We start from the raw sequence: 25172 nt of genomic DNA, 5'->3' as shown, positions 1-25172 counted from the left end.
CTCTGGGAATTTTAAATAACCCCATAGGTTATAACAGCCACACTCTGTCAAATGCGGCCTTAATGTCAAGGGCAATCACTCTCACCTCCCCTTGGGAGTTCAGCTCTTTTGTCCATGTTTGAACCAAGGCTGTAATGCGGTCAGGAGCTGAGTGGCCCTGGTGGAACCCAAACTGGCCGTCAGTGAGCAGGTTATTGTGAAGCAAGTGCTGCTTGATAGCACTGTTGATAACCCCTTCCATTACTTTACTGATGATGGAGAGTAGACTGATGAGGCGGTAATTGGCTGGGTTGGATTTGTCCTGCTTTTTGTGTACAGGACATACCTGGGCAATTTTCCACATAGCCGGGTGGATGCTAGTGTTGTAGCTGTACTGGAACAGCTTGGCTAGGGGTGCAGCATGTTCTGGAGCACAATTCTTCAGTACTATTGCTGGAATATTGTCAGGGCCCATAGCCTTTGCAGTATCCAGTGCCTTCAGCTGTTTCTTGATGTCACATAGAGTGAATTGAATTGGCTGAAGACTGGCATCTATGATGCTGGGGACCTCTGGAGGAAGCCAAGATGGATCATCCACTCAGCACATCTGGCTGAAAAATAGCGCAAATGCTTCAGCCTTATGTTTTGCACCGATGTGCTGGGCTCCTCCATCATTCAGGATGGGGATATTTGTGGAGCTTTCTCCTCCAGTGAGTTGTTTAATTGTCCACCACCATTCACGACTGGATGTGGAAGAAATGTAGAGCTTAGATCTGATCCAAATATAAAAACAAAAAACTGCGGATGCTGGAAATCCAAAACAAAAACAGAATTACCTGGAAAAACTCAGCAGGTCTGGCAGCATCGGCGGAGAAGAAAAGAGTTGACGTTTCGAGTCCTCATGACCTTTCGACAGGACTCGAAACGTCAACTCTTTTCTTCTCCGCCGATGCTGCCAGACCTGCTGAGTTTTTCCAGGTAATTCTGTTTTTGTTTTAGATCTGATCCGTTGGTTGTGGAATCATTCAACCCTGTCTATCGCTTGCTGCTTATGCTTTGTGGCATGCGAGTTGTCCTGTGTTATTGCTTCACCAGGTTGAGACCTCATTTTTAGGTATGTCTGTTGCTGCTCCTGGCATGCCCTCCTGCACTCTTCATTGAACCAGGTTAATCCCCTGGTTTGGTGGTAATGGTAGAGTGGCGGATATGCCGGGCCATGAGATTACGGATTGTGTTTGAGTGTATTTCTGCTGCTGCTGATGGCCCACACTGCCTCACGGATGCCCAGTCTTGAGTTGCTAGATTTAGCACAGTGGTAGTGCCACACAATATGATGGAGGGTATCTTCAGTGTGAAGGCGGGATTTTGTCTCCACAATGACTGTGCAGCAGTCACTCCTTCTGATACTGTCATGGACAGATGCATCTGCAGCAGGCAGGTTGGTAAGGATGAGGTCAAGTATGTTTTTCCCTCTTGTTGGTTCTTTCACCACCTGCCGCAGATCCAGTCTAGCAGCTATGTCATTTGGGACTCGGCCAGTTCGGTCAGGAGTGGTGCTACTGAGCCACTCTTGGTGATGAACATTGAAGGCCCCCACTGAGAACATTCTGTGCCCTTGCCACCCTCAGTTTTTCTTCCAAGTGGTGTTCAACATGGAGGAGCACTGATTTATCATCTGAGGGAGGGTGGTACATGGTAATCAGCAGATTTCCTTGCCCATGTTTGATCTGATACCATGAGACTTTATGGTGTCCAGAGGTGATATTGAGGACTCCCAGGGCAACTCCCTCCCAACTGCATACCACTGTGCTGCCACCTCTGCTGGGCCTGTCCTACCAGTGGGACACCGGTAGTTTCTGGGACATTATTTGTAAGGTATGATTCTGTGAGGATGACTATGTCAGGCTGTTGCATGACTAGTCTGAGGGACAGCTCTAGCCCCCAGATATTAGTAAGGAAGACTTTGCAGGGTCAACAGGGCTGAGATTGCTGTTGTCGTTTCTAGTGCCTAGGTTGATGCCGAGCAGTCCATCCAGTTTCGTTCCTTTTTTGTGACTTTGTAGTGGTTTGTTACAACTTAGTGGCTTGCTAGGCCATTTAAGAGCATTTACGAGTCAACCGCATTGCTGTGGGTCTGGAGTCACTTGTAAGCCACACCAGGTAAAGATGGCAGATTTCTCTCCCTAAAGGACATTAGTGAACTAGATGGGGTTTTAAACAACCGACAATGGTTCCATGGTCATCATTAGACTTAGTTCCAGATTTTTATTGAATTCAAATTCCATCATCTGCCATGTTGGGATTTGAACCTGGGTCTTGTGTAACTGCTGCCACCATCAATAGTGCAAGTGCATATGAACAAGGAGCAGGAGTAGGCTATTCTGCCCCTCGAGCCTGCTGTACTATTTAATAAGATCATGGCTGATCTGATAGTAACCTCAAATCTGCATCCACCCTCTGATTCATCGAGGTAGTACAACTGTGTCAGCTAATACACTGGCTGCAATGCAGGAAACAGATGACTGATGGTGTGTCTATGCATCAGTTTCAAAATTCTTATCCACACCTATATATCTGTCTGGTCGATGACCTATTGTCATTGTGTGCCTCCTTTCAGCCATGGAGCTCCTGGGGTGTTGCAGGGAGGATACCTCCATGAAGCCATTTGCCCTGTAAAATGGTCCTTAATAAGGCTTTTAATTATGCAAATTTTCTGCCCACCCCAGTGGAGTGGCCAGCCAATCTGCCTCACAAGCTCGCTGCAGGGAAACTTCCCTGGCAGCAGGACTACAATGGGGAGCAATCCCAATGCAGCTACCTGCTATTTTACTGGCCCGTTCACCTCCTTTCCTGCCATCTGGACATTCCATTATAAGATTTTCCCATCATACAAAATTAGTCATACCCCTGAACAGCATTGTGCTAATTTTACATTTAAGTGCCCTTGTTCATGATGTTCCCCCATCTTTAAGGTAAAGTGACCAATCTGAACTGGCCTACATGTAATACCAATCCCTCACTATCTGGCTCATTCTTAGAACCTCTGGGCAACTAGGAATGGCAATAAATATTGCTTTGTCAGTATTTCACAAACTCCCAAAACAAATGTTGAACCATTGATTGACTTGTTGATGTACTGGTCAGTCTATGCTTGAACTTCTCACCTTGAAGTGTAAAAGGTGCATGACATGGCTGTTCAATTTCACTACAGTGCCGCATTTCACAAATTACAGGGAATCACCGATACCACCCATGGGACCATCTCCATCCTTTTCCTCTGCCACTACTTGCTCCTACTCCAGTTCCTTCATTGAACTGCCCCCACTTTCATTGATATAAAACAATAAATGCTGGAATTACTTGCAGGTCAGGTAACAAACAGAGTTAACAGGCAGGGTTTTGGGTCATGACTTCAATGTTAGGATTAAATGGAGGGTCCTGATGAACCACTATGTGGGGGACAGTCACTCAGCAGTGATTTTCCCTGAATTGGTCACTTAGTGGCCAGAGGGTGCTTGCTTTCCAATTAGGGATGCTAGGCACTCAAAGCTGGAGGATCAATAGCAGACCCTCCAACACGGAGGGCACTGCAGCCTGCCATTTCAGGTAAGGAGCGAGAATGGCCCCATCATGAAATGCCTTCTCAGCAACTTTTAAATTTAAAAATGGCCACAGCTGCTGGACCACTGAACCACTCCACAGGGCTGCCTGTTGCCAATTAGGTGAGGAGGGCCTCAAAGCCTGCCTGGAACACAGTCCCCACCCTGTTTGCAGCCAGGATGCCGCCTCCAGGCAGCTGATCTTTGCCAAAGCCATGGAATATTCCAGTTAGCCTCTGATAATTGGCTACCCATCGTTTGTCGACAGGTTGCCCTTCCATCCCCTAATACGCCACCAGGAAAATGGCTTGTGGATGGGAGGGTGCTGGCAAACTGGCATGCTGGCTGACTGCGTATAATGTACCTGCCTGCTTCGTGCTTGTCCTCACAAGGGTGAAAATTCTGCCCAATATTTCAGGTCAGTGACCTTTCATTGTCTCTACAGGTGCTTGAGAAACTTATGGTGAAAGGTCATGGACCTGAAATGATAATTCTGTAACTGTCTTTCTCCACAGATGCTGTCTGAACTGTTTATTTAATTTCCAATTTCTAGCAGCCACAGTATATCCCTCGTTAATAACTTGGTTTCTGTTGAAATTAGTGTTCCCTGAAATCCTCCCCCTCCCTCTGCTGCTGAGGTCTCGGTTGCTGTTGAAGACCCTCTTGCTACTGAGGTCTCTGTTGCTGTTGAGGACCCTCTTGCTGTTGAGGTCTCTGTTGCTGCTGAAGATCCTCTTCCGGCTGAGGACTCCTTTGCTGAATTTCCCGATTGATCCCAGGTTGTCACTTTGAGGACTTTTGTAGCAGCCTACGCAGCGCGTGCGACGCGCCGAGCTCTGATTGGCTCAGCGCTTGAATTCGCGTTGCGCCATTGGTGGTGGGTGGGGTGGTGGGGGGGCGGAAGCAAGGAAGAGCGGGCTGCGATTTGCAGAGCTGCAGCCAATGGGAGGGGGAGGTTTGGGGGGGATGGTTTCGGAAGCTTGGGGTTCGGCTCGGTGGTTCTCGCTGTCACTGTCTGGCTCTCATTGCTGGGGTGGTGCAGCTTCTCCCTCATCTCCAGCGGCGATTGCTTCAGCTGAGTCGTGACCGTGTCTCTCTCTGTGTGTGACAGTCACCATGATTCCTGACAAGACACCTGTTGAAAAAGACGTCTATCATGCTGCTCCTGAAGTTGTCAATGGAGCTCATGTCCCAAATTTCCAAAAGTACAAGGATCTTTACTTACAGTCCATACAGAACCCAGAAGGTATCGTGTGCCGCATCTTATTTATCCTTTCTGCAACCCTGTAACATTTCTTGTCTGCGTTACGTTTAGACATGTTTGAAGAGTGTTGAATTTCTCATTTCCTGGAGGCCTGTTGAAGCAACAGGGCCTTCGAGCACTTTCTTTTCCACTCTGTCTGTGAGGGCCCCATCTGAGTTACCTGACTAAGAATTTGTTATTTTTCTTTCCGTTGTGTGTCAGTGGCACCGCGAGAGCCCCAGTGTGTGCAAACTTCCAGCCGAAGCAGAGAATAGTAATAACATGGAATCAAGCTGCAACGAAACCGTATCATGGAAGAATAAATATTTACATACTTAAGAGGAGTTACACCAACCGAAGTCAAAAGTGAAACTCTTATCTTTGATAAGAAGCTAATTATAGTATTAACACAGACATTCACCCCAATTCTATTTCTCATTTTAGCAAGAACACTTGTCAGAATACATTGTGTTGCATATATTTAAGAAATGTTGTTTTAATTTTTTGTGTGCAGAGTTCTGGGAGGAAATTGCAAAAGACTACTACTGGAAAACTCCTAAAACTGGCAATTTCTTGGATTATAACTTTGATCTCACAAAAGGAAAAATTTACATCAAATGGATGGAAGGTGCCACCACCAACTTATGCTATAATCTCTTGGACAGAAATGTTAATGAGAAAAAACTGGGGGATAAAATTGCATTTTACTGGTAAGTGGCAAGTTTGCACCAAATTGAGAAATTGAAATATTGAAATGACTACATTTTGTGATCTTGATATTAGAATTTTGTTCAATTTATGTATTTAACATTTACCCTTTATACTACAATGGTGATCTTAATTTTGCTGCAGGACCATAGAAGCTTACAGTACAGAAGGAGGCCATTTGATCCATTTTGTCTGTGGTGACTCTGCTCGAGCAATTGTCCTACTCTGACCTCATAACCTGTATTTTTCTCTCCATCCAATATTAGTTCCTAGAGATGCAAAATGTCAGCATCAACAACTCCCTCTGGCAAATCGTTCCATGTTCCAACAATTGTAGAAAAACATTTCTCAAACTCCTCTTCACTGTTAGCAACAATTTTAAATCGATCCTGGTCATTGACTCAACTAAAGATAACAGTTTTATTTCACTTTCGTTATTAGTTTAAAATGCCTCTTTGCTCCATAATGTCAAGTTTCCTTATAACTGTAGTTTCTTGCAGCTGGTATATCTGTGCTTAAATTACTGAAGGACACCATTTTGAATTTAAACATTATGCACACACAGCAAAAATATTCAAATGAATGAAAGCAATTCAGCCAATGTAAAAAAAAGTGATTTGATAAGTTTTATGTTTTTTTATAATGCCAGTGCTGTTGAAGCTCTGCTATTGCTTTGGTTTTTACTCTGGCACTGTGAATTGGATACAGAATTATTCTTGAGCTTTTTGGTTGGTGTTGCAGTCTGTGTAGTTGTAGTCTGAGTTAGCCCCTGTTCAATATATACTGACTCTTCAGGAGAATAGTTTATGTTGCATCCAGTTTAAAGGTAGTTAGTATTGGCCAGGTATTGTTTATTAAAATCACATAGACTTGTGTTTGCACTCCTGGCTGCTAACAGGGTAACAACTCTCATATTTTACCAGTACATTTATGTACTGAATACAGATTTTGGGACCTAACCTCAATATAAGTAAGCTTTTGATAACTCCGTCCTGGGATTCTAGAAAAGAAAACCAACCTATGAACTGTTTTATAATGTGAGAAAGAAAGGAAACAGGAATTAACAGTACTTGCCTCTGGGGAGAGAGGTGGAGAGGAGCAGACCTGTGGGAGAAACGCAGACTGGGGAGCGGATACATAAAGCCCGAAGAGCGAGACTTACAGCACTTACCATCAGGGAGAGGAGTGGACCTGTGGGAGAGACACAGATTGGGAAGCGAATAAATAAAGCCTGAGGAATGAGGTCTACAGCAGTTACCTTTAGGGAGAGGGGCAAAGAGGTCTAGGAGTGCTCTGGAAGAAGGTGCCATCCAGGCCATGGTGAAAGAGGTGGTAATTCGGACACTTGAGGGGTTTAAAATTGATAAGGAGGAGTTATTGGTTAGGTTATCTGTACTTAAAGTTAATAAGGCATCAGGACTGGATGAGAGGCATCCAATGATACTGAGGGAAGTGGGAGTGGAAATTGTGGAGGCACTGGCCAAAATTTTCTAGTCTTCCTTAGGCTCAGGGGTGGTGCCAAATGACTGGAGAATTGCAAACAGTACACCCTTGTTCAAAAAAGGTCATAAAGATAAGCGCAGCAACAGGTCAGACAGTCCATCTTCGGTGGTGTTGAAACTTCTAGAAACAAGTTGGGACAAATGTGGGCTAATTAAGAAAAGCCAGCATGGATTTCTTAAGGGAAAGTCGTGTTTTATTAACTTGCTGGAGATTTTTGAAGAGGTAACAGAGAGAGTTGATGAGGGCAATGCTATTGATGTGGTATACATGGACTTCCAAAAGGTGTTTGATATAGTGTCACACAAAGAGACTTGTGAACAAAGTTATAGCTCATGGAATAAAAGGGACATTAGCAACATAGATACGAATTTGGCTGAGTTACCTGAAACAAAGTAGTGGTTAATGGATTGTTTTTTGGACTGGAGGAAGGTTTGTGGTGGAGTTCTCCAGGGGTCAGTGTTGGGACCTTTGCTCTTTCTGATATATATTAATGATCTCGACCTTGGTGTACAGGGCATAATTTCCAAATTTGCAGATGATATGAAACTTGGAAGCATTGTGAACTGTGAGGAGGTTAATGTAGAACTTGAAAAGGACATAGACAAGTTGGTGGAATGGGTGGACAAGTGGTAGATGAAGTTCAATGTAGAGAAATATGAAGTGATTCATTTTGGTAAGAAGAACTTGGAGAGATAATAAAAAATAAAGGGTACAGCTCTCAAGGGGGTACAGGAGCAGAAGGACCTGGGTGTATATGTGCATAAGTCATTGAAGTTGGCAGGACAGGTTGAGTGGTTAAAAAGCATGTAGTATCCTGGGCTTTAATAATAGGAGCATAGAGTACAAGAGCAAGAAGATTATGGTGAACTTGTATACGATACTAGTCTGGCCTTAGCTGGAGTACTGCATCCAGTTCCACGTGCTGCACTTTAGGCATTGTAGAGAATGCAGAAAAGATTCATAAGAATGGTTCCAGGGATGAGGAACTTAAGTTATGAAGATAGATTGGAGAAGTTGGGTCTGTTTTCCTTGAAGATAAGAAGGTTGAGAGGAGATTTGATAGAGGTATTCAAAATCATGAGGGATCTAGACAAAGTAGATAGGGAAAGACTATTCCCACCCGTGAAAGGATTAAGAACGAGAGGGCACAGGTTTAAAGTAATTGACAAAAGCAATATGAGAAAAAGCTTTTCAACCAGTGAGTGGTTAAGGTCAGGAATGTGGTGGAGGCGAGTTCAATTGAAGCATTGAAAAGAGAATTACACTGTTATCTGAAAAGGAAGAATGTGTAGGGCTATGGGGAGAAGGTGGGAGAATGGTACTAAGTGAATTACTCATTTGGAGAGCTGGTGCAGACGCGATGTGCCGAATCACCACCTCCTGCACTGTAACAATTCAGTGATTCTGTGATAATATGCTTTTTTAAAATCTCATTTGAAATATCATTTTAATTTCCTCATTCCTGTAGAAATTATTTTTGTGTCTTTTTTGTATCAATATACATGTTAGTAATTTGCTGACACCAATGACAATATTGATTAATTGATAACTGGCTTCTCATTATGATTTTAAACCCTGTAACAGTTTGTGATCAGTAAGTATTTGGTGTTATATTTTAAACCAATGTGAAAACCTCTGTTTCTTGACATTGATTTCTTTGTGATTTATTTGTGGTTTATTGCACTAGCCTCTTATTCTATTCCTGTGAAAAGTTAAATGTGTTTGTTAAAATCCTGCAGTGTTGTGTTTGAGGCAACAGTGTGTGCGTATTTTTGAAGGAAACAGTTTGCCTTGCTTCAACTCATTCTTTATGTAGTAGTGAGATCAACCAAGATAGGCACAATCACAAAACAAGATTGCTGGACACTAAGTCAGTGCATGTATGTCATGTTCTTTTTTACATCCATCCACTTTTTGGGACCTCTGTTTTTATCTCAAACTTTCATAATTGCTTATGAGGTGATTCCAGCTCATTCAGAGGCTATAATTCTGATTGGTACGAGAGACAAAAAGGTCATACTGCTTGTACATAGGTCGGGAATATTTACTGCAGTTACAGGTACAAAGTCTCAAAACCGGCAACCTTAAGACTGAGTCCATGTGGGATCTTGGATCTTGACGGTTTTCGAGTCAGGTAGTTCAGGTCAGGCTGCTAATCAAAGCTACATTATTATTTTCTTAGCATAGACATGTACCCTGTCTTTGGCAGCCAGCTGAGAATGGAATAACTGCAATAGCCTGTATAGATCAGAAGCCCTATACCTAAAATCACACAGGTTGCCATAGCAGTGCTGTGTTAGCAGACTAAGGGAAGATTATTCTTTGGGGGGAAAACAGTTGAAGATGTCCTTTTGTTAAAAAAAAAATCCAGTTTTTGGATGTTGCCAGTTTTCAGATAGCTGGACTTGAGGTATTGCACCTGTATAAAGGAAGCCTTACCAAGTACGCAAACCATGTTGTGATCATCCTAAAAGTGGTCTGTTTTTACCTCTTGTTGTAAGAAGTGAAAATGTGCTATTTCCTGTAAACCTAATATTAATAGGTAAAATGAAATTGGAACAATTGTAAGCCAGGAGAAGGAACCAAAATCAATTGGAATGGATCTGGGGATCTAAAGCTAAAGCATTAGGAACAAAGTTGGGGATGATCAAAAAGTTAAAGCCTGTAAAGAATTGAAAATTGCCAATGAGAAGCAACCTAGAGTAACCAGCACTTTGTCATTACCAGAAAGCCATTCGCCTTGATATATAAACAGAAAATACTGGAAGAACACAGCAGGTCAGGCAGCATCTATGAAGTGGAAACATAGAGTTAATATTTCAGGCGACTGACCTTTCTTCAGAACTGGAAGATATCATGTAGACAGTCTATAAGTAGTTACAGAGCCGGGGACTTTAGTCATTTAATCACCCCCACCTTCAACACAGTTACAGGCCTCCTTTTTTCTTTTCATGCTTCCTCTTCCCAGCATTTTCTATTCCATATTTTAAGCATCTACAGTATTTTGCTTTCTAATTTACAGTCATTGGTGTTGCTGCTGGCTAGCTGTGTCTGGCAAGAAAGTATCTGAGATGCATTGCTTTGTCATTTTTATTTTAATAATGAAATTAGTATAACTAATCCACTACCGTCAATATTTACCAAATAGCAGCACAAAACGTTGCTAAATCTATTGCCTATCATTTGACTGGTGAAGGACTGACACATTTTGTTCAGTGCTATCAAAACCCACCTACTGAGTGGTAATGGAATACTAGATCGTATCTCTTTATTTGCTTTGCACCCTTCCATATATCTTTGGGAGCAGCTGACGGTAGAATTGATCATTATTATTTCTTATCAACCAGATGTGCTCTTAGCAAACCAAACTTGTGTTCTTGTGTGAATCAGAAATGTTATCAAGTCTGAGTTTGGAGCATATTGGTGAGTGCTGTTTGTGATGGAGCAAAATACTGTAAGAATTAACGATACAAGGCTGTTGATGGCATAAACTTGGCTTCTCGGTATCTCCTGGAGACAGGTACTTGGTCATGTTAAAATGATTAAGACTGGGGCAATACATCATACGAGCAAACATTAAACCCTGCTTAGGTTCCTTCAGATTTTTAGAGCTGGGTGGCTGAGTGCCCGTGACATTGACCTCAGAAGATCAACCTGATTATTCCAGAAAGTTCACTTCCATCTTTTAAGAGCCAGGTTTAAGCACTGGTCATTGCACATGTTCCTTCATGCCAATGGTTGGTGCTTCTGTGAAATTGGTTATTGTATTTATACCTTATCACTAACTGTTACAAGAACAATGGGAATCTGGATATCTAGATTGATACTGTGGTAGTGCAAATAGATTTTCATTCTTTTTCTCTTCAGTAGCTTCACTGTTGTATTTAAATATTGCTTTTCCACTCTGCTTCATGATTAAAGTACGTGCCAGGGATCTTTTTCCACACAGGAAAATGATGTACAAGCTTTTGCTAAAGGTATGCAGCTCTTCCCCCATAACTGGAGCTGCATAATTTCCTTTATTGCACATCTAAACATATTCTCTGCTTCATTGTTGTTTGTGATGTGCTTAAACACTGCAGTAGTATAAGAAGCATTTATACAGTGGTTGTCTGCAATGAATTTAAGAATGTTAGATGCGAACAATTACATTGTCAAAGGAAATTCCAGTAAGGAACTGAAGGAGATAGACAAGAAGGAAAAAACTGCAAACTTGAGTGTTTTTCTTACCTTTTTTACCATGTTCGTGAGATGTGGGCATCACTGACCAGGCTAGCATTTGTTTCCTATCCTTAATTGCCCTTAAGGTGGTGGTACCATTTCCCATTATTCTAACATTGGTGGTGTAATTCTGTTCACAAAGAACAGAAAGTGTTGGAAATACGCAACAGTAAGGCCGCGGAGAGACAGAGTTAATGTCTCAGGTCAGTGTCCATTCATCAGAACTGGAGGAAGAGATGCAGCAGGTTTTAAGCAAGTACTCAGGCGGGAAAGTGACGAGAGGAAAGGACAAAAGAGAAGGTTTGTGATAGGTGGGAGATATTAAATGACAAGTGGAATGATGGTGCAACGCACAAGGAGATGGTAACGGGACAAGTAAAGAAACAAAAGATAAGTCTAGAGATGGTATAAATGGGAATAGCAGAATCATTAGCGACAGCCACTGTCTGAAAAAAATGAGTGCAGTGGTTTTAATCTGAAATTGTTGAACTCTGAGTCTGAATTGTAAATTGCTTAATTGAAAGATGAAATTCTGTTCCTTGAGCTTCTGTTGGAACAGTATAGAAGGTTGAGGCCAGATTGGGAGAGGGGCATAAAATTAAAGTGATAGGCAACAGGAAGCTGGAGGTTACACTTGCAGAACAGAGGTGTTCCGCAAAGAGATAACTTGGATCTGCAGGCTGGATTTTCAAGCCCCGCCCGCTGCCGGAATTGTCCGGTGCCACTGAAAGTCAATGAACTTTTGGCTGGGCCACCGATTCTCCTGCAGCAGGTCCCACCACACAATCACAAAATCACGCAGTGCGGAAGAGGCCCTTCAGCCCATTGAGTCTGCACTGACACGTTAGAAACACCTGACCTACTTACCTAATCCCATTTACCTGCACTTGGCCCATAGCCATGACGGGGCTGGAAAAATCCCGGCCTGCATTTGGTCTCCCAGATGTAGAGGAGACTGCATGGGCAATAGCAAGTACATTCTAAATTGTTCACTCTGTTAGGCAGCCTTGCATTCCTGGCTTTGATTATTCATTCAGATTTCTCCATTTAAAAAAAAATCCTGATTATTTGTGGTTGTTTAATGTATTATCTTATTGGAACACTGAAACTATCTTGTGTATTCAAATGTTCCACCTATGATAGGAATGTGAAAACAGATGTTTCTTTTGCTGGTATCGGATCTGGATTGCTGAAGGCGTTGGATGCCAATGATGGAGCAAAGCCAGGGGGAGGTGCACAAGAGCTGCATAGGGTGGGGTGTGGCAATTGTAGGATTGGGAAAAGGTCTTTTGTGCTTGATGAAAATTTCATGCTAAAATTTCTGCTTCTAATTTCTATTTGTGATTTTACAGGAAATCACATTGTTACAAAGAATTAGCAAAAATGGCTCCTTTTGATAAAACAGAAAAATCAGTACTGTAACTTGTCTACTTACAGTCCTCGTAACTCACAAACAGTCCAATTAAAAAATAATCTTCTATCAGTATCAACATTTGATCAAGCTTTATTTAGTACTTTAGTAAATGGGTACTGTATGTTTATCAGAGACTAAGTAAAAGTAGTAGTAAGGTCCAGCATTCTTTTTTGAATGGCTCTTTTTCTGATACATCTTCTCATAATGTCAGGTCATCTGCAATTTGTTAATACTGATATTTGTAGACAGTGAAAGATTTATGAGCAAAAGCAATTAAGCTGATGTTGCGCAGAGTATTTCAATGTTTTTTCTAATTGGGTTGAAGGAAAAGCAGCTTGCTTAATGTCTGGTGTCATTGTGAAGGATATTTACAGAAATTAAGTTTAAATGTGTGCTTGTGTTCTTTTTCTCCATATTTCATGTCCTTTCTTTACGAATTGGGTCAAATGACATGTTTGAAAAATGTTTGGATTTTGTTTTATTTGTTCCTGGGTTGTGGACGTCACCAGCAAGATCAGCATTTATTGCCAATCCCTTAGTGCCCTTGAGAAGATGGTGGTGAGCCGCTGCCTTGAACTGCTGCAGCATGTGCGGTGTAGTACACCCAGAGTGCAGTTAGGGAAGTTCCTGGATTTTGACCCAGTGAGAGTGAAGGAACGGCAATTATAGTTCCCAGTCAGATGGTACGTGACTTGAAGGTGATGTTGTTTCCATGCACTTGCTGTCTTTGTCCTTCCAGGCTTGGAGGTCATGGGTTTAGATTGGTGCTGACAAAGAACCTTGGTAAGTTGCTACAATGCGTCTTGCAGGTGGTATACACTGAAGCCATAGTTTTCTGGTGGTGGAGCCTGTAATGTAGTGGACGGTGCCCCAGTCAAGTGGGCTGCTTTGTCTTGGATGGAGTCAAGCTTTTTAAGTGTTTTATCCAGGCAAATGGAGAGTATTTCTGAGGAACAAAGGGACCTTGGCGTGTGTGTCCATAGATTTCTGAAGGCGGAGAGGCATGTTAGTGGTGTGGTGAAAAAGGCACTTGGGACACTTGCTTTTCTCAATCGAGGCATAGATTACAAAAGTAGGGAGATCATGTTGGAGTTGTATAGAACCTTGGTGAGGCAACAGCTGCGTGCAGTTCTGGTCGCCACATTTATAGGAAGGATGTGATTGCATTGGAGGGGGCGCAGAGGAGATTCATCAGGATGTTGCCTGGGATGAAACATTTAACTTATGAAGAGAGGTTGGATAGACTTCGGTTGTTTTTGTTGGAGCAGAGAAGACTGTGGTTGAGGTGTACAAGATTATGAGGGGCATGGACAGGGTGATAGGGAGCAGCTGTTCCCTTTAGTTGAAGGGTCAGTCACGTGGGGACATAAGTTCAAGGTGAGGTGCAGGAAGTTTAGGGAGGATGTGAGGAAAAACTTTTTTACCCAGAGGGTGGTGATGGTCTGGAATGCACTGCCTGGGAGGGTGGTGGAGGTGGGTTGCCTCACATCCTTTAAAAAGTACCTGGATGAGCACTTGGCACATCATTCAAGGCTATGGGCCAAGTGCTGGTAAATGGGATTAGGTAGGTAGGTCAGGAGTTTCTCACGTGTCGGTGCAGACTCGATGGGCCGAAGGGCCTCTTCTGCACTCTGTGATTCTGTGATTTCATCACATTGTTGACTTGTGCCTTGTAGCTGGTGGAGAATCAGGATGTGAATTAGTTGCCACAGAGTATCCAGCCTCTGACATTTACTTGTAGCCACACTCTTTACGTGGCTGGTCTAGTTAAGCTTTGGCTAGTGGTGAGAGGAGCACCCCCCCCCCCCCCCCCCCCCCCCCCCCCCAGATGTTGATGGTGAAGGATTAAGAGATTGAAAAGTCATTAAATGTCAAAAGGAGATGATTAGATTCTCTCTTGTTGGAGATGCTCATTGCCTGCTGCTTGTGTTGTGTGAATGTTACTTGCTTATTAGCTCATGCCTAAATGTTGTCCAAGTGTTGGCTGCATGTGAGCACAAACTGCTTCATTACCTGAGGAATTGCAAATGGAATAAACACAGTACCAGCATCAGCAAACCTCCCTGCTTCTGACTTTGCAATGGAGGGAAAATCATTCACAAATCAGCTGAAGAAGGTTGGACTGAGGGCACTGCCCTATGAACAGCTGCAGTGATGTCCTGGAATTAAGATATTTGCACTCCCATGACCACAACCATCTTTCTTTGCACTAGGCATGACTCCAGCCAGTGAATTTTCCTCCTGATTCCCATTGACTTCAGTTTTACCAAGATTGCTTGATACCACACTTGGTCAAGTGCTTAGTGCCTAGGGAGCCAAAAGTATGGTTGCCAGTTGCGAAACAGTTAAAATCATGAAAGTGCAAGATATCAGAATTGGATGAGTGCAGCGGTCTCAGATGGTTGTAGGGCTGGAGGAGGTTACAGAGATATTGAATCAATTAGAATTGACACCTCAGCATCAGTCTTAGTTTTTTCAAACAGAGCGATCACAAGTTACTGAAATTCTGCTGGTGACAGGTTATTACATCTTCCAGAAGAACCATCATCCTGACTAGACAGATGATTTTGATTCTGACATCTTATTTGATGTCCTAAGTGCTGCTAAATTGTTGCTCTCTAAATATGCTTTTCTAAAGCACCCAATTTTGTAGAAGACTATGCTGCTGAAGTTATTTCCTGATGCTTGGATCTCTCCTAGACTAAATTAGCTGCGAAACAATAATTGTCCTTGGGCAGACCCATTTTTATCTCTTGATTTCAGATTTCCGAATCCAACCTCTTGGGCTTCAAATCATATTTACCCAGTGCTAACTTACTTTACTTTGATACTCTGTACTAACTGAATACTGTTGATACTCAGCATCTTCATCTAATTTTGGCACAAATAAACTTAGTACATAACTTAGTGTACAGCTACTTGTTCAATTTACACATATTTGTTCATATTACACCAATAATATGGCAGGGGTTTTCATTTATCAACATAGATTTGTTAAACTTTATTGAGTCAGCAATTCCTTTACCAGTTGGCTTTCAACTATTACTAACTGAAATAATGAGTTGGTTTTAAATTTGACAGCACAATAATTATCAAAGGTCACAACAATAAATTTGACTAAATTTATTATCTCACAAGTACAGAAGATGCAGAATGACTGTGGTGCCCAAATTTGTTATGGTTGTTTGCTTACTATCAGTCGCAATCCATTTACCTTGCTCTGTTGTAGATCACCCCATACCTTCCCACTATGTTGCTGCAATTTCATGTCAGAACTGTATTGATCTGGTTTCACCAATTCCAGTCTTTCTGTACTCACAAATGACCAATACTAAGCCAGATTTGTGTTAACTGTGGCCCAGTCCAAGGAATACCCCAGATCATTAATGACAATATTCATGCTAAACAGACCAGCCATGGCACTAACTGACCATTCTATCCTCAGCCTTGTGATTTGTTGAAGTATATTGAGCCTGCTGCCATTTGGAAATCCCTTGAACTTCTCATTTTCACATTCTTCATGATGTTTAAATCTCCCTGCTGCTATCCTTGTGCTGTGAAACCACCTTTTTCAGTATTTGGTCTGGTTTGTTTGCCACTCCTTATACTGCCACTGTCCACTTCTATTTTTATTTTACCTTCCTGTTATATTTTATAATTTTTAATTGTGCAGGGTTATGAGCTGTTTTTGCTGAGTGCTGAATGAGTATTTGGTACTTTTCCTCCCTTTCTGTACATTTTTCTCTCTTTCCCTCCAAAAAATAAAGACAATTTAATTGGGATAGATTTGGAGATTACTGTCTTTTAACCACTTAGATCAGCAATAGACAATACTTCACAAACTCTCAAAAGTTAGTGGGTTTTTTGTCCTGACTAAATTAACCTGCAGATCTAATCAAATGACAATGTTTGCTTAAGGAGGAATTAATTTTAATCCACTACTTTGATTTTCTTAGGGAGGATTTAATGTTAATCCTGTGCTTTCATTTAGCACTAATAGTTTGGCAAAGAAACAAGAGGCTAAGTTTTTCACATTGTTGGTTAAATTGAATGACAGTGGGACAGACAGCATGATGCCTGTGCATGCACACTCAAAAGGGGAAGACAACTAAATCTGGACAAGTAGCAATTTTATTTCAATTTCAACCTAATGTTTTTCCTGTTGTGCCAGTTTTTGCTCTGAGTGGTGAACAAAAAGCTGACTTGCACTTTAAAGACTTTCTATGGGCTTTTGCACTGGACGTTCCTGTCAGCCAACATGAACTTGCTATATTTACTACCTAAACTGGACACAGCAAGTTAAGTCCTCTAATGAGTGGTGTAAAAATCAAGTGAATCCTAACACTTTGTTTCAGAGCTGCCCATTTTTTTAGAAAATGCCACAAAGTGCAATGTGTTGCTGCTCCACTGGCCAGGCTCGTCTAATTGATTAGTACAAGTAGAACTATGGGGAGTGAATTAAATCTGTGGTATTGTCACTGGACTGGTTTCCAGAGACCCAGGGTAATGCTCTGGGGACCCAGGTTCGAATCCCACCATGGCAGATCATGAAATTTGAATTCAATTAAAACCATTGTCAATTGTCGCTAATGTCATGACTCACTGGGGATAGTGCGCTGTAATATCAAGCCCCACTGTTTCCTGAGCCACAACAAATGTAAATATGTAGAGCAATTTCACTTAGTATTGTGTAATGGCATCCATTGATTTTAATGTGTATTGAGTTATCTTCAACTGTTGGACTGGAGCTAGTATTAAATTGTGTTTTAGATATGGTTTGGTTGCAGGATTTCAGATTGAGGTGGTGTTAATTTTATAAATTTAGGACCACTGTTGGTTTTTCTTTGGAACCAATTTTATATAGCACCAGTAGAAGCTCCTTGCACTGAGTCCCCATTAGAACATGGTATCAACTTAATTGAAAATTGAGCATGTTATGTAGTGATATTTATGCTTTATTTTCTTCCTGAGGATCACATCACCTGCTGTTCATTGAAAGAAAGATCTTAAATTTATATATAGTCTTTCATTTATTCGGGACAGCCTGAGCACTTTACAGCTATTAAGATATGAAATAATATTCATAACCAACTTGAAAGACTCCCGCTTTCATTTTCCTCTAACTTTATCAGTTAAATTCCTAAAATTAGTGACTTCAAGCTTCTGTAAAGACTACAACAAATAAAGAATGGTGGGTCATATATTCATAAGGGTGCAAGCATGGTTTTTGGAGTCCCATATCTGGGTATAGAGTTCTCAATACATGAGTCTGCTACAGAATATTTTGTATTGTTTTTAAGTGATGTAACTTAGGTGTCATGAGTTAACATGTGTGAGAAAGGAGATAAGCAGGAAATAAACCTTGAGGCAGATTTAATTTCTTTGAGTGAAGTTTTCAGCCTTTCAAAGTCTGTCGATTGCTTGTAATTAGCAGTTGCCATTTGAAGTAGTTCATATATTTTGATTATAAGGTGACTAACAGAAAACACAACCAGTAGAAAACGTTATTAGCCTGTAAAGAGGTGCTACCCTTGTCGGTGACTAACAGTGAGGTTCAGACAAGCCAGAAGGAGCCTAGACCCTTAGCATGTGCTTCAGGAAATTTATTTTCCACCGAAAACAGAAGGAAAAAGTAACATCTGAATTACCTCATTATCAAAGTTGGTGACATATTCCCCAGCATGACTGGGCAACATATTCAGCAATTAGATCAGATACAGTATCCATTGCAGACGTGTGTAGGTTAGCTGGGAAAAATCTTTGCAGTAACTCACAATCATTGTCAATTGTATATTCTACATTGTCATTGTATATTCTAGCAAGGTTGTACAGATTTATTTTTAGAAAGGAATTGTCACAGTTATGCTTCCCCCAACACTTTATTTGTTCACAATATGAAAGCAGTTCTTGTGTGGAAAGCTTACACCTCTTGTGATCTAAAACTGATAAATCTTATGCATAAAGTGAATTTCTGTTCTGGAGTTACATTCAGAAAAGATGTGCACTTCATTCTCCTGATCGTTCTAATAAGTGGAAAGACATAGACCTGACAGACTATATATTTCAGGTGAAATTACAGATTATAAAACAGATTTGTACAGAAGCAAAATAAGTAGTTTGAAACAGCGATGCTGGACTTAGCTTTATCTGATACTTAAAATTGTTTTCCAGAAATAACAAAGCCCCAGTAAGGAGCCTATGTTGAAAGGAAATGGGGGATAAAAAAGCTTTTTTAAAAAAAGTACCGAAGCTGAGATCCAAAGAAACAGGAGACAATTTTAAGCCTTATAGAGAAGGAAAGAAGAATGAATGGAAGATAAAGAGAGGGGTGGATCCACAGAGCTACCAAACAAGGCAATTTTATTTTTCTCAAGGAGCAAAGGCACCAGTGATTAGGCTATTTTAAATTTGTATGTTTAAGAGCTCAAGTCAAAGAAATAAATGTGGTGCTTGCTTTCATGTTGACTGATTTCATCATGTTAAATATTGAATTACTGCTTGAGCAACATTGCATAAGGATTATGTCCCACAAATGTTCCCAGTGCTCAGAATCACCATGTTAGCTCATGTTACATACTGTTCAATCATTGTTGTAATGTTGACATTTGTGCCCTGGATAAAGTTGTTAGTCAATTTTCTGAACCAATGGAATCTTTGCTCCTTGATAGATTTGTACTGCAGGTATGTGATTGGGTGAATAAAAAGACCATTTTCAACAAGGTCACTTGTTTTGATCTGTGAAGGGAGATTCATTGTGTAACAGCATAAAATATACTTTCAAGATCTTAAAAAGTTCATTTGGGCTGAACGTCACTAGCAAGGCCAGCATTTTTTGCCCATCCCTAATTTCCCTTGAGAAGGTGGTGGTGAGCTGCCGCCTTGAATTGTTGCAGTCTGTGTGTCATACCCATCATGCTGTTCAGGAAGGAATTCGGGATTTTGATCCATTGGCAAAGAAGGAATGGCAATATGTTTCCTAGTCAGGATAGTGCATGGCTTGGAGAGCACTTGCAAGTGGTGGTGTTCCCATGTGTCTGCTGCCCTTTTCTTTTTAGGTAGCAGAAGTCACGAGTTTGAGAGGTGCTGTTGAAGAAGCTTTGGCATGTTGTTCACGCATCTTGTAAATAGTACATACCGCAGCCATAGTGTGGTGGAGGAAGTGAATGTGTAAGGTGGTGGATGGGGGTGCCAATCAAGAGGACTATTTTGTCCTGGATAATATTGAGCTTCTTGAGTGTTATTGCAGCTGCAATCACCCAGGCAAGTGGAGTGTATTCCATCACACTCCTGACTTATGCCTTGTGGGTGGCGGACAGTCTTTGGAGAGTTGAGATATAAGCTACTCGCCACAGAATACACAGATCTGACCTGCTCTTGTAGCCACAGTACTGATATGGTTGCTCCAGTTAAGTTTCATTGTTGACCCCCTGGATGCTAATGGTGTGGATTCAGCGATTGAATGGCAAAAAAAGTTGGTTAACATAAAATACACTTTCAAGATCTTAAAATGTTCATTGATAGGATGTGGACGTCACCGGCAAGGCCAGCATTTTTTTGCTCATCCCTAATTTCCTAAGGTCTGTCTTGTTGGAATTATCATTGATTTTGGCACTTGTGTGGTGCGAATGCTACTTGGCACTTAGCAACCCAACCCTGAATTTTATCCAGTTCTTGTTGCATGGGAATGGGGAAGGGTTAAAGAAATTCATGTTTTGCTGAATTCCATTCCAGTATACTGGTATTATAAAACATATAATTGGGAACAGTGCAAAATTTTGAGCATCTTGGTCACAGCGGCTATCCAACCAGATGCACGCAATAGTGTTGCGTTTGGACGGTGGCCACAATAAAAAATAAGTAATAATCCATACGTAGGAACTTGTTTCTGCTTCTTTCACTTTTACCTCATCTTGCAATTTTTTTCTCCCTTTTTGCCATATGCTTTTTCTCTCTGGTAATCCACCCTGGTGGGTGAGTGAACCTGCCATCTACTTAGAAGCCTTCGCCAATCCTGCTCATGAGCCATCTGTTAAGATACAGCAAAAGAAGCCCACGTTGATTCTCTTGAGTTTTTTACTATCTCAGGGGCAGTGACTAATGCCAACTCAAAGTGCCCCTGTTTGAAGATGTTTGATGAAAGGGCATATCAGGCTGTTAATAATGAAATTTAACAAGGATATTAAAATTGCTACACTCCAAGATAAACCATATGAGAGTATGATGATTTATGATGGTACAACTGTCAATCTCTGTGTGCTTTTTCTTAAGTATGAGCTTTAATATCTGCTTTCTTTTTAAGAAATGTCATCTAATGTGAGGAAAATTCAACAAGCTTCACGAAAATATTACCACCAACGTGCCCCTGGATTCTCTGTACATATGTTAGGAAGGAACCATATCATAGAACCATAGAAAGGTTACGGTGCAGAAAGAGGCCATTCAGCCCATTGTGTCGGCCAGAAAAAAATGAAAAAGAAACTCGCCGCTCATTTTAATCCCAGTTTCTTGCACCTGGTCCACAGCCTTGCAAGTTATGGTGCTTCAGATGCAGGATAGGAAACAGGGCCTGGGAAAGGGGGGGTGCAGATGGTGCCAAGCACCGGGATCTGGGGGCTAGGGGGCCTCGGATCGATGCTTTTTTTTTTAATGGAGTTCTCGTCATCCTTCAGACAAGCTCCAGGCCTGAAAGACCTACTGGCTGACGGTTCTAATTCTTTTTTAAAGCCTGTCTATCAAGTATGTTTCACTGATAGTTTGGTGGGAATTGGGGGGTGGGGGAGGGGCGGTCACTTTTATAGTTTAGTACCATAGAATTAAATATGGTACACTTCTCAAAATTCTCTTTTTTGAATTTAAACCAGCATATGGATAGTCTAAATTTTCATTAAGGTGGCCACAATTACTAAGGTAGACACAATTCTGATGACATGCTATGCTGATGTATCAGAAGCTTGAGAATCTGGGGTCTCATCAAAATAAATGAAAGAAACTAAAAACTGGGAGTGATGCAAGACAGGATGTTGACTCACTATCGCTCATTTTATTATTCTTGTGAAGCCTGGGAGTGAAAACCCTGTTTGTCACTAAGAGATTGCCTGAAGAAAGTTTTTACAAATCTCTACTCCATCCTAGGTTCACCCCACTCTGCACCATCCTGTTTAAAATTTAGCAGATGTCACACTGTGGGAGTAAAATTTCTCTGGAAGTGGGGATTTCTGATCATCCATTGAAATCCCAGAGAAACAGCATAAAGGGCTCTTACCATAAAGGGCCTTTATAGAAACCCAATGCTATGACTTAAGTGCTTCTAGAAATTATTTCTCTCAGAATGTTGCTGTCATAATTTTTTTTAGCTGTTGGAGTTTATTGATTACATTTTTTCCACTTAATTCTCTGCTTCTCTCACACCTCAAACAACAAATAGAATTTTTTAAAAATTTGCACATTTTTTTAATATAATGCAATATCAAATGGAACCTGTGGATAGGCTGTAAAATTACAGAGTACAACACAAATTTGTATGATAACTTCTGCGGGAAAGGGAAACAATCAGTTCTTGAGTTAAGGCCGTACTGCATTTTTGTACCATGTACAGATTAAAATCAGATTAACAATTTGATCTATTTTTCTTGAGCTGTTGGTAGATGTCTGATTATACATCCACAGGATTTGTCAATTAACATAAAAGGGGCAGATGCCTTTTATGGTATATTGTGCGTTGGTGCTAGAGGAGTTAGAATGGTAAAGCTGTATTAGCTACAGAGTTGAATTGTTTTGTAAATGTAGTGATTTCTTTGTAGCCACTTTCCTAATGTCATTTGATTGCTCTGTGATTAATTATCCTTAGAGAATCAGCATTGGGCCTCGAATTTCAGCATTACTATAGTCACCCTGCCTTCTGCACGCAGGTTGTCATGACCACTTGAGGAAGGGTGAAATGACTCCCCTATCCTCCCACTCCAGGTTTGATCCAACAGGGTTTTTTTTTAATTTAGAGAGGATGCGCTTCGCTAATCCAGTAACAATGCCATTATTTATGCCACGAGGTTGTAAAAAATCATTCAGACACGTTTTCTTAGGTAAAACTAAGAACAAGAAAAGTTTATTGAAACTATTTCTCGAGTTAAAAAAACCACCATTCATATAGTCGTGTACATTCATCTCAACCCAAACACACACCAGAGAAAATAGGCTTGGAGGATATTTTACAGTTCATGAAAAGTAAAGCACAGGAGTATACGGTTAGCTGATCCTTGGCTAGTCTTGATGCTGTGGCTCCATGTTGTGGCCATTTTGTTTGGCTGTCTTCCTGGGTGTAGTTGTATTGAGCATATTTCCACGTTTTTTTCCCCCAGAAAGATCTCGGTTTGCAGCAGAGTTCTCTGGTCAGGATGGTGACTTGCAAACCAGGCACTTCACTTCCGGGAGAGAGGGGGAGCACACAGCTTCAAAAGAGTCTGTGTTCAGTACAGCATTGTCTTTTGTTCTCTCTCCTGCTTGGCAAAGGGTCCTTAAAGTACTTTGCTGGGTGTATATTCCAGAAGAATTCTATTAGATCATGTCTGCTGCAGTTATTACTTCAGAACAGGTAATTGCACTTTGATGTCTTGTCTCAGAAACATTTGAAAGTTTCAGGATGGTGCGAATTGACAGTAGTTGGGACCTATGTTGTTCAATCATTCTATTTTGTTGCTCAGGAGTCACTTGATTTTTCTACCCTGTGAGATTACCGATAAAATAGAATCCAATTACACCCCTTCAATGAAATAATTATATTGAATAATATCATGTACCCAAGGCAGGAGAAATTCTTCTAATTCTTCTACAGTACGGAAAAGATCTTGTGCTGTTTATCTGGATTGCAAGAATTGAATTTTTCCCCCAAGTATGAATTTACTGTCACTGCGTTCATATGGTGCAATGTGCAGGACATGTTAATGCAGGCTGAAGCAGTCACCAAAATCAATGTTATTGTCTGCACAGTGTTATAAATAACCATTGGGATATTTTCCTGTGAAATTAACAATATTGCACGATGCTGTTAAAGTAAAATTTGTACTCTGGTGTGTTTAATAGTCATGGTGGGATCACGTATAAGGTACAAACAAATAACTGCATTATATCATTGCTGCTCTTAATATTAATGACCCATGGTGTGTGTGTGTGTGTGTGTGTGTGTGTGTGTGTGTGTGTGTGTGTGTGTGTGTGTGTGTGTGTGTGTGTGTGTGTGTGTGTGTGTGTGTGTGTGTGTGTGTGTGTGTGTGTGTGTGTGTGTGTGTGTGTGTGTGTGTGTGTGTGTGTGTGTGTGTGTGTGTGTGTGTGTGTGTGTGTGTGTGTGTGTGTGTGTGTGTGTGTGTGTGTGTGTGTGTGTGTGTGTGTGTGTGTGTGTATAAAAGGGAAACATTATTATGCATGATTAAGTGAGAGAGAAAAGAGTGGCCAGGGAGGGGTGAATAAGGGGCTCAGAAACAGGAGAAGAACCAGGGTCTGTGATTTCTCTCCCTGGCCCTGATGGGAAGCCATTCAAAAAGGGTGCAGATAATTCACGAGAATGGTTCCAAGGATGAGAAACGTAGTTACTTTGAAAGATTGGAGAATTTGGGACTGTTGGAGAGACAATTGAAAGGAGACTTGATAGAGTGATTCAAAATCATGGAAGGTCTGGCCAGAGTAGGAAGGGAAAAACTGTTCCCATTGGTTGATGGAAGGATTGAGAACCAGAGGGGACAGATGTAAGATAATTGGCAAAAGAAGAAATGGCGATATGAGGAAAAACTTTTTCTCACAGTGAGTGGTTAGGATCTGGCATGCACTGCCTGAGAGTGTGGTGGAGGCAGAGTCATAGAGGTCTACAACACAGAAAAAGGCCCATCGAGTCTGCGCCGGTCAAACAAGTATCTAACTATTCTAATCCCATTTTCCAGCACTAGGCCCATAGCCTTGTATACCATGGCATCGCAAGTGCACATCCAAATACTTCTTAAATGTTATGAGGGTTTCTGCCTCTACCACCCTTTCAGGCAGTGAGTTCCAGATTCCCACCACCCTCTGGGTGAAAAAATTCTTCCTCACATCCCCTCTAAACCTCCTGCCCCTTACCTTAAATCTATGCACCTGATTATTGATCCCTTTACCAAGGGAAAAAGTTCCTTCCTATCTACCCTATCTATGCCTCTCATAATTTTATATGCCTCAATCATGTCCCCCTCAGTCTCTTCTGCTCCAGGGAAAATAACCCTAGGAGTCCTCTGAGTCCATCTCACTCACTAGCTAGTGGCACAGCTGCACAGGAGGGGAGGAAGAGTGGGCGAGCAGTGATAAGGGATTCCATAGTTAGGGGAACCAACAGGTTCTTCTGCAGCCATAACTAAAACTCTCCAGCCCAGGTAACATACTGGTAAATCTCCTCTGCACTCTCTAGTGCAATCACATCCTTCCTATAATGTGGATTCCAGAATTGCACACAATACTCTAGCTGTGGCCTAACCAGCGTTTGATACAGTTC

The 25172-nt window shown here is 41.4% G+C and overlaps 1 protein-coding gene across 2 annotated transcripts in view; it reads left to right on the top strand.

Annotated features, from left to right (window-relative positions):
* Nucleotides 1–4540: 4540 nt before the first annotated feature.
* acss2 (acyl-CoA synthetase short chain family member 2) overlaps nt 4541–25172 on the top strand; it is a 90370-nt gene continuing 69738 nt past the window's right edge. For both annotated transcript variants that reach the window (XM_041204357.1, XM_041204356.1), the window contains exons 1-2: nt 4541–4824; nt 5336–5531. In XM_041204357.1, the coding sequence (XP_041060291.1) occupies nt 4695–4824; nt 5336–5531 (326 nt within the window). In that variant the 5' untranslated portion in view covers nt 4541–4694. The remainder of the gene's footprint in view (nt 4825–5335; nt 5532–25172) is intronic.

This window comes from Carcharodon carcharias, chromosome 14 (assembly GCF_017639515.1).
Source record: "Carcharodon carcharias isolate sCarCar2 chromosome 14, sCarCar2.pri, whole genome shotgun sequence".
NCBI lineage: Eukaryota > Metazoa > Chordata > Chondrichthyes > Lamniformes > Lamnidae > Carcharodon > Carcharodon carcharias.
The sequence above is the reverse complement of the archived record's forward strand: the minus strand, read 5'-3'. Positions and strand labels throughout refer to the sequence as shown.